The sequence below is a fragment of the Sinohyriopsis cumingii genome, chromosome 3 (assembly GCF_028554795.1).
Source record: "Sinohyriopsis cumingii isolate HCF-2022 chromosome 3, ASM2855479v2, whole genome shotgun sequence".
Lineage (NCBI taxonomy): Eukaryota > Metazoa > Mollusca > Bivalvia > Unionida > Unionidae > Sinohyriopsis > Sinohyriopsis cumingii.
The window spans coordinates 125,750,889-125,765,401 of NC_142963.1; the positions used below are offsets into that span (position 1 = coordinate 125,750,889).

Consider the following 14,513-nt stretch of genomic DNA (forward strand, 5'->3'; position numbering starts at 1 on the left):
ATGTCGCAGACATGTTGCATGATGTTCCACCCAGTCACATTATCAGGACATCAGGTCGACCAGTCCTAACACTAAAACCTAGATGGATGGATGGATGGACTGACTTACGTACTTAAGGATAGATAGATACGACCGGACAGACAGATAAATATGCTTTGGATCAAAAAAGTATTTACAAAAATTAGAATCAACAAATTGCTCATTTTTGATAACAAATTACGTTTTTATTTTGTGTTTGATAAAATAGGTACCAGAAACTATACACCACCAATATCGGTATAGTCTTCTAGTGCACGGGCTGTCAGGGTTGTACTTTGCTGAGCACACAGCTCTACGATTTGATGATGGGAACCCTCCGGACAAATTCGAACTCTTTGCACAAACGGACAAAGCCCTCTATAAACCAGGACAAACAGGTATTCATTACTTTAATTTAGTTGTTAAAAGGAACTTGATTAGACTATGGCAATTCCATCAAATTATAATGAGTTGACCGACCTGCCATAAGTTTCTAATATGGTTGACTTTTAAAGCAATTAATTTTCAATCATCACATCACAGAGTAAATCTAGCATAGATGACGTTCGAAATAGTATTGATGGAATATTCTTTCAAATGGCTATTCAACAATTGCAAAATGCCTACCTGAAAAGACCTAAAAATTCCCCCAGTTATATAAGTGATCAAATTTTGATTCGCTTTACAATGCGTTATGCAGACTAAATATTGCAGAAAAATAAGGCGAGGAAGCTACATTATTTGTCAAATTGATTGTCCTTATTGGACTGACCAAACAATACAACATCGACACTAATAATAATAATAATAATAAAATCAACAGCAAACACCCAAAAGCCAAAATTTCAATAATTGTGGATATAGTAATTCAGGTCATTTAATATAACTGTTCAGTGGTCCTAAGATATATAATTAATAATGCGTGCATAATTTCATAGAACAGAACATACTAATGTGCACACATAATATATTTTAAACCCTATAAGCACGAAAACATGCACATTCGCTTATCAATGAATGGGATATAAATATATGGTTCGATAAATGAATGAGATATGAATGTAAGATTGGATATAATAACTCAGATCTGAATATATGTTTGGATATTATATATGAGTCCAGATAAATGAACGCGATATGACTATATAATTCGATAGAATATCTCAGTCAAATATAGAACAAAGCTATAAAAACAGAAGACTAAGCGTCATACTATATAAACTTTAGTTCCTTTTTATCTCATTTTCTACAACGATAATAACACTGTTGATTTCAGTCCGTTTCCGAGCCTTTGGGGTGTTTTCCAATATGAGTGTCTACACTGGAAAGTTGAACATATCCATTTACGTGAGTTTATCTATCACTTTCATGCTTTGCGTTGTCTTCCAATGTCAGTTTTAAGAAAGGGGGAGCGAGCGAGCGAATGAAAATCATATGGCGAATAATAGTCTCTTCATGCGCACTATAACCAGCAACGGATCGCTTGTGTACTGGGTTGATTAAGTGATTAAGATAAATTATATAAATGCGCATTGAGATAATGTAAACGTTTGTAGTTTCAATGTGCTTTTATATTTATTGTCTCTTGTCTCTGCTTTGTTTTTGCCTTTAACAAGCACTCGGTGAGACTCGAAAGGGCTAAAGGCATGTTAAAACTAGTTTGTCACTGTTCGTTTGTCGTTTTGTTGCGTGCACACACACACACACACTAACACACACGCACATACACACACACACACACACACATGGTGACAAGTCTGAAACGCTGGTTAGCATATATAAGTGTCAATACCAATAACATTTAAATTTACCGAGAGCTATTTTTAACATTTATTGCAAAATGCGTCTTGATCTTTGAAATCGTGTTTTCTCCACGAACCTGCCATTTGGAAGCAACATTAAAAGACAATTTAATAAACATATTATATTTGCATTATAGACTTAGCTAAAATTTTCTAAATTCATAATTTTATTACTGTTAAGAAGTCTTTACGGTGTGTACAATTATACTTTTGTCAGTCTAAAGTGTCGTAATAGTTAAATTTGTAGGCCACTTTGGAAGGTATTGACTGTTATCGAGTATATTTCCTACCTATGGGTAACATTGATGATAGAACGTTGGCAATTTACGAAGCTGACTAAATGACAGCGTCTTTAAGGTAAGCAGCAAAATAGAAATGAGCGCACGTGTTGAAAATCTTGATGGCTGCCACAAAGTATGCCGAACATCAGCTATTAACATTCCATCTTGATTCTTAAAGAAAATTTCGACATCAATTGATCTGGTGCAATGAATATGTGCCTGTTATATTTCTCGTACATTTCGACACACACTTGGCAAATAATACAATGGCAATACAAGTCCTCAAATATATTAAACATTTTTTCTCAATACACGAAATCATGTCCTTTCTTATATTGATAGATATATAGATAAATAATAAGTAACAAAACCACAAAAAATACTCCGCGTCAAAAAAGGCAGTATCAGCCCACATAAACAATACATGTAAACATTTGGTAATAACTGCATAAATATGTCTACTTCTAAAATCTTTATGCATATTTTCTAACATATTTTTGTCAGCAAAACAAACAACAGATAGATGATGCCGCAATACACTTCTTGGATTCCTAACCCTCCCCAAAAATGTGTAATTTTGCACACTCCGAAAATGGCTTCACTTTGCTTCGCACCGCCACCCACCCCCATGATTATTGTTTCCATTCTATCTTATGAAGCACTTTAGTTTTTGCAGGGATAATACACTTTGACACGAATCACCTAGCTTTTGATTTCTCTTCCGAGTGTCCTTTTCATGTCTTATAAAACAGTTTGCTTAACCGTATGGATGAGACACAAGAATCCACCCGCCTTTGATTACTGTCTCAGTCCTGTCTTAAGATCAGTTGGCTTCGCCATACGAACAACGCATTTTTGCGGATTTGATTTTAGTGTGACATAATGATAATAAGCACATTTGTACGCGGATAAACCCACTTTTGATTATTGTCTCCGTCCTGTCTTATAAAGCAGTTTGGATTTCCCAGCCTTGAGAACAAATATTTTATATTTTTGCTGTGGGTAACCCCCACAAGCACACAAATTAAATTTGCACATTGTGCGTTTCGGTGTTGTTTTACATTTTTTTTTTCATTCTTCAATACTAAGACGTGTTCCTCTTTTATTCAAACAATTAAATAAAGTTTTCTCTAGAAGTTTCGTAATGTCTTTCCTCCTATAACAGATGAAGTCTTCAAATCATAGTTCTGTCCTCTAGATAACAGCCATATAAATTATAGAAACGTTTATGTTTCTGATTCGACCGTTGGGAAAAGGCTACAGTCTGCTGGGCGGGTGGAACGAATACATGAAAAATAGCTCACATTTGCTGGTTAATGCAGGTTTTAAAAATATTAGTTCAAAAATGTAAATTTCTATTTTTAAATGTTTAAAAAAGAAACACCGCAGTGGCGAAAACGTTTTTTGCTAATGTGGCGGGGGTCTATGTTTTGCTGGAATCGCCGGGAAATGGAAGGCGCGAAAAGGTATCTAAATTAGTAACATTATACATACCTTCTATAATTTGTTGGACCGATGATAAACCGAGGACATTATATTGCAGTTTTCCAAAAGCTTGATAATTCGTCAAGATGCAATGAATCATTGATATTGTAAAGTTGGAAACGTAAATTTGCACCGTACTCATCTTTTACAGGATCCAAAGGTCAACAAGATAAAGCAATGGCTAGATGTATCGGAGCCCGAGTTTGGAGTTGTTGAAAACTTTATGTTAGTGGACAGTGAACCGATGCTTGGTGACTGGAGAATTGAAGTTCAAGCTCAGAAGTTTGTAAGTAAATCAAAACAGTACTTATTATCGATTGAAACTTGTCAATACAGGACTTTCAGAGAAAGAGCTAATGCGTGATCCGCCATTTCCGTCAGGCTCGTAGTCGATCTCATTAGGCAAGCAGAAATTAAAACATCGAGATACATGTGCATACATATTTCTCGAAATTTGTATTTATAATTTTCAACTATAAATCAAACAGAAAAGACCGTGTTGTTCCATATTAATGAATGACATTAATATAATCAAACAAGTAAAAGAGATATAATTCATTGCAAACTTGAATTGAACACATGCCACGAGCAACGGCACCTATAACCTACTTCTAGGCCCTTGTCACCGTAACTCTGAGCGCCTCTCACCTAATTCTAGGCACCAGAACCCTTTACTCACATTCAGAAATGTGTCCGTATCTGAGTGTGTGAATAATGTCCTCCAGTCTAATATAGATTTTAGCTGCATTTATATTGTTGTACAGGTGAATATGTCTTTTGAGACAGTCACTTACAATATCCTTAAAATACCTTTCAATAATTATTCTTTTATCACGTGATTTAATTCACTTCCAATATGTGAATAAGGTTCGTACTTATTGAGCAGACACCGCTCCGGTGGCCTAGTGGTTAAAGCGTCCGCCTTGGATGCGGGAGCTCGTGGGTTCGTTCCCCGGCCGATTCATACCAAAGCCTTACATAAATGGTACTAACAGCTGCCTCGCTTGGCGCTCAGCATTAAGACAATAATGTTAGAAATGTCGGCCTGGTGTCAGGATAATGTGACTGAGTGGGACATCATGTCACATGTCTGCGGCATGATGCCCCAATGCTAGACTTCACTATAAACTGCCATACTGCAGACATCGCAGCGATATGGCTGAAATTTTGTAAAGCTGCGTTAAAATTTCAAATCACACACACAGTATTTTGTGTAAATATGATATAAATTTATCGTTGCATTTTTTAAAAATGTATATTTGACCTTTTATTATTGATCTTGCATCGTTACAAATATCACAGAATGTTCATGAATATTTATTTATTTATTTCTGAAATTGTAAGTATGTCAGTAGAAATACAGTTTCATTATGAAAAGACGTTTCAAAGAAAGTCTTGATAATCCAGTAGAACCTGTCAAACTCAGTCTTTGAGTACTGCGGATTTCTATCAATTGCGGCCATACAATTTGGTCCATTAGTTTCATGTTTTGATATATTTACAACCAAGTAAGGGGAACTGTCCACACTGGCTTAAATGTTGGAACATATCTCTCAAAATTACGTACGTTCTACTACATAGTAAAATTAGTTCTGGTCAATGTCTCAGTAAATCTCCTTGCATTTTTTGACAAAAAGATCTCTTTGAATTTCAGGGCAAGACGTATTCGAAATCTTTCACAATTGGAAAATATGGTAAGTCCATTTTAAAGCTGCACTGCCTTACTTAAAATCCCAAATTAGGATAATGGCATTTCATGATTTTGTGTTCCGCAATGAAGATGAGATATGTTCTGCAAAAGATAGACTAGAGTTCAATATATTTTATGGCAGAGGCCGAACGGTACCAGTACCATCAGACATAAGACCTAGAATCGAAATGAGACTGACTGTCATCCTTACATGGATGGGACCACTAATTCATTTCCCAAATAACGTAATGTTAATATGTTGCAAAATAAAAATAATTTATGAGTAAGACTGATATAAAAAATAAGCATGTTTCCGTTTATTAGATTTATAAAAACAACTTGCAGCCTTGAAAAACAGAACATTCACAGCACTTTATGTTTTCTTTGGGGGTGATGTGGGGTGGTGATTGTGGTTTTCCTCATGCAAAGGGATTTCCCGGTCTGCACCTAATAACGTAACATCGCACAAACAATCAAAATGCTTCAGATGGAAATTAAACACATAAGTCAATGTAATAGAAAATAGTTTGTTGTCAGCTATAGGACAGAGACTGAAGTTTAAATAAATTTATTAGCCAATGAATGTATCTCAAAATATGTAATACTCCATTTTCTATTCCCCACCATCAAACTGGTTTTCTGATCGTAAAAAGAATTAGTGGTTTGATACCTACATCAAAATATAGTTATTTTAAGCAAACGCTTTCTCTCTACTACTAGACAACCCTCGGCTATTTACTCTAATCTTTCCTTGCCGTCGGCGTGACAGCGAATCACCTAGCCTAAACAGATAAGAGAGAGAAAAAATCCTATGTGACGTAACTGATAGCCATTCTTCGTGGAAATAAGGTGTGTCTGTGTGTGTGTGTGTGTGTGCACGCGTATATATATATATATATATATATATATATATATATATATATATATATATATATATATATATATATATATATTACCACATGAATATTATGACGTATACGGCTTCATTGAAGACATAAATGTAAATGCCGATACAAAATGGTTGAAACCTTTTCTACATGTGTAACGAATGACAGGTTTATAGTGCTTGTGCACGTTCAGACATGAAGGTCATGTAGAGTTTTGAAAATGTTGCAGGAACATGATACGTTATCATTCCTTTGTGTGTGCTATTATACTCATTTAGTATGCAGTTATATTAGAGAAAGACATAAAGCCCATTATTGACAAGACAATTGATTCACTCATGTATGAAAACAGCAGATCATCAGATATGTGCAGATCTTTAAACCACCTTGTTAAAAGATCAACGTGACACGAGCAACTATACTTAGACCACCTGGAATTATATCAAGGGCTGGCAAAGCAAAGTGTAAAGTAGGCGCATTGTTTCATAGTACCCTTTAGATTATTGAGAATCTAAAACGTGTGGAACAATTATTTTTAAATTGAAAATTATTATAAAAAACCAAACCAATAATCGAAAAACTGCAAGTTTCTAATATTATAAAAGAGAATCCAATGTTCGATAGCTCCGCTTTGCTAATTTTGCTCAATACTGCTATTAGTGTACACCTCTCATTTTCTTCCATAAACAGGCTAAGCAGGACGACCTTTGTGGACTGAAGTGATGGGTCATTAGTTATATTGTATTATTTTTAATTTTATTTCTTTATTTATTTTATTTATTTATTTGCGAAGACACGACTTTTGTTATAGAGCTGGTTTTTGCTTCCCAGAAAGTTGTCTTTTTTAATGAGTGAAACAGACGTTTCTTCACTGATTCCCATATAAGGATTAAAATGTGGAACTATGCAGATAAAATATGTGAACTGCTATTTACGCTTGTATTAACTCAAAGAATGCCGTTGGTAGGAGGTAGGAAGTTGCGTCGTTTTATTCAATGGTTTCTGCATTTGTGTTGTTCTTGGATAGACAATATGCTCTGGCATACGGTGGGAGCGGCGTATGATTTCCAGAAACTCCCATTTAAGTTCGCTTTGTCCTCAGAGAAATTGATTTCGGTGTATTTTTTGCGTAATTGTTTCAGACACAGGTGACAGCTCTTCTCCACATTTGCTCAATCACTGTGTAAGGGTTTCAGGCGGTTGATACATACTCCGTGTGAGCCTAACTAATGTAGTCAGATTCAGTGAAACATAATCTAACCTTCGAGGTTATTATATTAGAAGTCCAAAGTTTCTCTGAACCTTCCAAACAGTACAACAGGCTTCCACGAGAAATCACTGCTACTTTTTTCTTTGATGTAAGTTCTCCTATTTGCAGTTTCCACTAGTTGTACATGTAGTTTATGTATAGTCGCTCTCACGAATCTACTGTTCATATTTGTACGGCTGTGCCTTTCTCGGGATTAAAATATATTGACCACTTGGACTCTCGCTCTCATTCATCACTGCAAACGTTTATCTCGAAACGATCGGTAGAGTCAGTAATCATCGGCTATGAGATGCGCTTACCACTTCTTGAAGGTCGTTCATAAAAGCAAGGAAAAGAAATGACCCTAGCATAATACCTCTGATTCATCTAATACAATATCAGTTTTGTTAGACTTACGTCTCTCAGAAAGCACTTGCTGAATGCTCGAGCAAATACGTGGTCCAGCGTAACGTGTTATCTCTGACACCATAAAAAATGAAACTTTTGTCAGGGAATTTGTCAAGCAATATGACGCATTCTTGACTTCTGTTCGTACTAAAGCTGCTTGTACTGTCATTGATAGTTCTGACCAGCTGTATTTCTTAATATTATCACAGAACACACATCTGATATTAGTTATCACTCAAGACTGAAATGAAGTGCAAAATGGTTCTTAGTATACCTGTTGCCTATTTTCAAGTACCATGGATCCTAAAAATGTAAGAGAGGCGGACATGAAGTTGAAAGAAAATTTGTCTCTCCTTTATGAGCATTGGATGCTACAGGAGCTCTTCTCCGGTCGGCTGGGGCTTCTCTACTGTCGAGTCACTCAAGCGATCTTTGGAGCAGATTTTCTAGGAATGACAGCATTTTTTTTTTTCATTCGCATTCTGGGAATCGGCAGGGATACCATCACACCATTATCTTTACGTGGTTTCGGGAGTTGGAGTATTTTTTTCACACAGTTTTCCTGAAAATGAATCTGTTTTTATCTCTGGGTATGGATTAGAGACTTTTGTTGTTATGTTTCCTAATGTGAGGAAACATAGCGAATGTTGTGTACTGTACTGAAACAGTCGAATCAATCATTACAAAGTTTGGCTTGTATGACCCTGTCATCATGTCGGTGAATGAGTTGGGCTTTTATGAATCCGTCATTCATGTCGGTGATGAGTGGATACTCCGTTTCTTTCTTGGCTCTTTCTTGTAATGATTAACCGGAACTTCTCGTGTTATTCTATTAGGCCACATGTGATCATATATGTTATTCCTGTATTATGCTATGTATATAGGACTGAAACTTCTAGTATCTCACCCATTCATGATGGTTTAGGGACCGACCATTAAATTTTCTGGGAACGGGAATGGGTCCTGGGATTTGAAACTAAATCATTTCTTAGCCCCCAGACAGTTTCAGGAAATTCTTGTCCTGATCTGTAGAAAAAGAACCAGTTATACGGATTATATTAATTTTATTGAAAAGATTTTCTTGAGGTTAAACAATTTTGTTTCCTTGGTTCGAAAGAAAATTCCCAGCTCACTACCCCACTCCCATTTCCCAAATGGTCTATCCCTTAAAATACTTTACCGTTGAAAATTCACTTTTACCTAATATACCGTTATATATGTGTTGTTTGTCACATATTGACATGGTAAGGATTTTTGTACGATTTATGTTTGGAAATTATCTTTCACTTTCGAGACTTTTTTACAATTTGTCATATTTACATTATTTAAACTTTAATTTTAATCTGCACTAGATAGAATTGTGCTGACTTACCGTTCAACAACAACAACAATCAACACACACACACACACACACACACACACATATATATATATATATATATATATATATATATATATATATATATATATATATATATATATATATATATATATATATATAGATAGATAGATAGATAGATAGATAGATAGTTACCAAGACAAATTTTGCATCTCGGTATTCCTCAGTACTTTTGAACAGGAGTAATCAACATAAAGAAAACTTACGTAACAAACCAGAAAATATTTGAGCAATTCAAGCAGAAAACAGCCGCTCACCTGAAAATCTAAGGATGATATGCAGTCTTACAAAGAAAAACAGGTAGTTGACACATTACCATACGATAGTAAACAACTGAAAATATTGTTGTCAAAATCTGAAATTTTCCAAAAGTTGGGTTTGGCTCGAATATCAAGCGGGACACCTGTCTAACATGTGATTAAGGAATCATAACTATAATCATGTTGTATTATAAAAAACAACATAATTAGGTTTGTTTTATTCGAGATTAATTTGTGACAAATTCAACTGTTTTGAAAAAAATAATATAAGTTTTGAACATTTTTCCTGAAAAATTAAAATATGCTGTCAGCAGCAATAAACTGATAAGAAGATAACTCGGGAATTTCAGTAGATTCTTTACAGAGAGGAACTACCGAAGTACAGATGCAGGGGAAAAGGACGGTGCTACGTACCACCCATTTAATCTTACATGACTGGTCTTATGTTCAGTACATATGTTCAATCCATCTTTCCTTTTCACACACTCAGATGATCTTAATGGTTGAGCTGGCGTTCAGTAAACTTTTATTTCGTTGATATTTCAGTTTCACACGCTCAGGTTGGAGCCTTTTAGGTGATTTTGCTTACGTCCGAAAGTCAAAACTCTTTAAATTCCGATTAGTTTTGAACTTCATTTAAAGATACCAAAAGTTAGAAAGTGTAAAAAAAGGACACTTCAAAGTTGGGAAAAGAACCCGTTTGATATGGTCTGAGCGTAACCATACTCAATATCAAACTCGTTCTTTCCGCGGACTTGGAAGAAAACATAACTGGAACTTTATGTATGCATCATTTACGATTTTTGACCAACGGGCGGCAATGATTAAGTAGTGATTTATATTTTAGCTTCAAATCTTGATGACTAGTAAAAATAGCATTAAGCAGCTTATCGTATTGGGCGAAAAAAAATTACCAAATGTTTGAGTCCCATGCCTAAGCAATATTAAATAATGTTCCTTATAATGTGTGTGAGTGTGCGTGTGCAGATTACATAGGATGGATGCAAGAGTGAATAAACTAGGAGCTATACAGAGCACACAAGTCATGTGAGTTTAAATTGCTTTACACAGGCATTCGGTTTAAATATTCTTCCTCTAGACTGAAATCATCGTATCTTCATATTTTTTAAAGTAAAGGTACCTAGCTGAAAATTAAAGCTTATTTTTATTATTTTCCTTTGCATCTTTTAACACAAATTACATGGAGAAAACGCGACACAAAACAGTAACCATTATGTTTTTCCTGCTAGAAACGTTATTTCAGAAATTCAAATAACATGCAAACAAATTTGAATTTAGAATATACCATGAGTATGTATATATATATATATATATATATATATATATATATATATATATATATATATATATATATATATAGTCATTAAGAAGGGAAAATGTTACAGAATAATGTCCCGAGTATATATAGTCATTAACAAGGGAAGGTGTTAAAGAATACTGTCGTGAGTGTATATAGGTATTACCAACGAAAGACATTAGCCGTCTCTCTACAAACGTTACATATCGTCAAACAACATAGTCCCTGATCTATCGTTACATAATGCACAGGCAGTTAAGGTATATGCTGTTTGTATAAAGATTAGTCCTAACAAACTGCATTGACCAAAGTGGGTCTGTGCAGTCTGCAGTGGGACCTGAATTATAAGTTAGTATATAATTTATTTGTGCACACCCCGAAGCCCCGTCCCAACACCTGAAACTGGTTAGAGCTTTATGGATGCGAACTTCTTTATTTCTAAATATAGTTTTTTATGTACGTTTATCCTCGGCCTCTATTTTCTGATGTTTGGGTATTTTCCCAAAGAAAACAAAAAAGAATTTTGGAAAAATAATTTTAAGCTGAGGTCTCTGTTTTTTCTTGCTGTTGTTATTGTGGTTTTTGTGGAAAAATTGCCTTATTTTGATTCTTAGGTTCACTATCTCTTCTCTTCTGTCATAATCATGTTGGGCCGGTTTCCTTGCCTTTCATCATTTTTAAATTCCAAAATTTTAATCAAAAGTGACCTCAGGAAAACCTCAAGGACCACTTCTGTTCATGTTGAGTGGAACAAAAAACGGATTGAAATGATTTATTACGCGGACGTGACTGAAAACATTAACTTTTTCTACCGTTGAGCTTGAAGTGAAACCGATTGAAATGGACTAATTCATTGACATCATTTAAAGCGTTCTCTTATTGTTCCAGTCACGCTTGACTTTGTAAAGCGGATTGAAATTACGGTACCTTAATTCATATTTTAAATTGCCTGACACATAGATGTGCTATAGATTAATATACACGTACATTAGTTACCTAGATACAGTATATTTTCATTTTCAGCGTTATGTTATTACGGGAGTTTTATTTTTTTCTTTAGTTTTGCCTAAGTTTGAAGTCAGTGTTGAACTTCCACCATTTATTTTAACATCGGACAAAGATGTTACAGGAACAGTAAAAGCGAAGTAAGTAAGCATTTGAAAACCAATGAAACCTCCTCTTTCACTACAACATCATCTTAAATTACCAATTTGTTTTTATTTCATTATCCCAATATATTAGATCGATGTTCCTTGTTTGTCACAGTCGTCTCGATTTTTAAATGAATGTAATTTCTGCCTGTCACAACTAAAGACTTGAACTGATTGTGATATAGTAAGCAGTCAATACTTTTAGCGGATGGGGCGGTGCACTATAAAATTATATTGCAAAATAAAATTGACCACTACTTCTCAGCCATTATGCATTCTATCATACCTTGTCATGAGATTTTCAATAATACAATACCCTTGGTTCGCCTTAAAAATCGTATCCTATAGTTTTAAAATGTGGCAAAAATTATAACATAATCTAAAAATTACCTCCGATCACCCATGACTTACACTGAGCACTCCCCAACAATGCGTGTTGTCCTGTTGTCTCAATTTTCTCTATTTTTCTCTATAATTTGCAATTCTCAATATAAAAAAAAACTTGGCAAGATGAACAAGCAGTTTGTGTGACATAGATATTTGACTCGATTCCGACTCATTCACACTATCTCTGCACCTGATCATTGAGTCTTAAAGCATGCCAAAGTCTGGTATCGATAATTAAAATTGTTTATGTATTTTGTACGAGTTACAACGTCAGAGTGGAGATTACCATATAAATTCAAAATCACAGCATGCCACCTGAAATCAAGTTGTCTCCCTTTGATAATTATTGTCATATTAATAGCATAATCTTGGAGCATATTCTGGAAATTGCTCAACTGTCCATCATTTTTGTCATATGTTGCAGATCGTGGGTCAGTTTTATTGAAGAGTTTCGTGTTAGTACATCAATGAACAGACATTAAAATCAAGAAAAGTTATATGCCTTTTACAAAATAATAAATCTGACAGGTACACCTATGAAAAGCCTGTGGTTGGAACAGTTAAACTACGAGCGGATATGGATTATTACAACGCTCCTTGGAAATATCACGGTGACGAGGTGATGCTGGAAACAACGTTTGACGTAAGTCGATTGATTGTTGCTTTGGGTTGTTGCTGTTCTTTTTGTCCTTCTTTTGGCTGGCTGTATGATTGTATGTTGCCCGTAAAAATAATTTGAACTTGTTGATATTTTTTGTATCAATTGTCAGTTAACATACCTACTTGTCTACCTTCCTTACTGAACTATGTATCTACCTGTACGTATGTATTTATTTCTTGGACTCTGGCAGCTATATCATTGAATCGCCATCCTTCCGCGTTTCTGCATTTGCACCATATATGGACTCGTCTGCAAGATATCAAATGCAAATACTACTAGTTGCTGCAGTGGTCTTAAAAGTAATTTGTTGTGCATTTTGCAATTCTTAACAATACTGCCGTTAATGTATAGTTTGTTCATTGTATTAATTTGTCTTAATAAAGATGCTTGTCTTTGATAACTGACATGTTTGTACAATCACAAATTTTTCATTATTCTAGATTAACGGCGAAGCACAGTTCACCATACCTTTGGAGAGAATTCAAGACGAGGTCGACCCCAGCTCGTTTGTACCACTTGTGAAGCAGCTGTCTGGATATCACCTGATCATCGTTGCCACCGTAACAGAGAGTCTAAATAATCTCACAAGGAACGGAACTGCTAGTGTACAGTTCTACAGTGAGCCATACAGTATGTCATTTTCCAGCGGAAGTTCAAGAAACTTTAAACCCGGACTACCTTATAAAGCTTATGTAAGAGGAAAACATTAATTTCTCTGTTTTAACTCTCACTCTAGGTGTTAAATCTAATACAAAAAAATCATTGAGTAAACCACGTTCAAACCTAAATTAAGCCTGAATGACTGTAGCATTTCCCTTCATCTTTCAGAGGCAGCACACTACCTCCCTATAACAGCGATTGTGATCTAATACGTTATATTCTGCTTCTTAAAACCAGGTTCAATAAATGAACTGCATAAAAATTACATTCTTTTGTAGCAACTGTCCCACTACTGGAACTATTTACTTCAGTCAAAATTCCATTATGAATTAGACATTACTTCGACATGGACATACATACGTACATACATACATACAGACATACATACATACATACATACATACATACATACATACATATTCGTCAGTTAGGTTTTAACGTAGGCTCATGCCGCACGATGTGATCACTCCCAGAATTCGAAAATCCTGATTTATATAGAAGATTCTACTCCACATGATGGTCTCCTAGAGTTGTAAAACTCAAATGTGAAAGAGGTAGCCGCTGCTACGCGCGATTATAGTGGATGGTTAGAGCCAGAATTCTTAGGGCAATAATGACAATGGATTGTGTAAGTGGTGTGAATCAGCAAATATCCATGATGCAAAGTAATGATTTGAAAGATTTTCCACCCAGGCCTTTTCTATTTATTAGCCCTTGAGAATGCTTGTAATCATTGACACCTTTTTTTTTCCAACTTGAATTGTTAATGCAAGTTAGTCTAAATATAATTATTTACAATATGCCACTTCTTTGAACGCGCAGTAGAACGCGTTTATGCATGACCTCAACTTCCAAAT

At 35.0% G+C, this 14,513-nt stretch overlaps 1 protein-coding gene across 2 annotated transcripts in view; it reads left to right on the top strand.

Annotated features, from left to right (window-relative positions):
• LOC149803788 (CD109 antigen-like) overlaps positions 1 to 14,513 on the top strand; it is a 102,950-nt gene that overhangs the window by 12,858 nt on the left and 75,579 nt on the right. For both annotated transcript variants that reach the window (XM_089953584.1, XM_089953585.1), the window contains exons 5-11: positions 248 to 416; positions 1,295 to 1,365; positions 3,738 to 3,872; positions 5,241 to 5,280; positions 11,858 to 11,942; positions 12,864 to 12,978; positions 13,437 to 13,688. In XM_089953584.1, the coding sequence (XP_089809710.1) occupies positions 248 to 416; positions 1,295 to 1,365; positions 3,738 to 3,872; positions 5,241 to 5,280; positions 11,858 to 11,942; positions 12,864 to 12,978; positions 13,437 to 13,688 (867 nt within the window). The remainder of the gene's footprint in view (positions 1 to 247; positions 417 to 1,294; positions 1,366 to 3,737; positions 3,873 to 5,240; positions 5,281 to 11,857; positions 11,943 to 12,863; positions 12,979 to 13,436; positions 13,689 to 14,513) is intronic.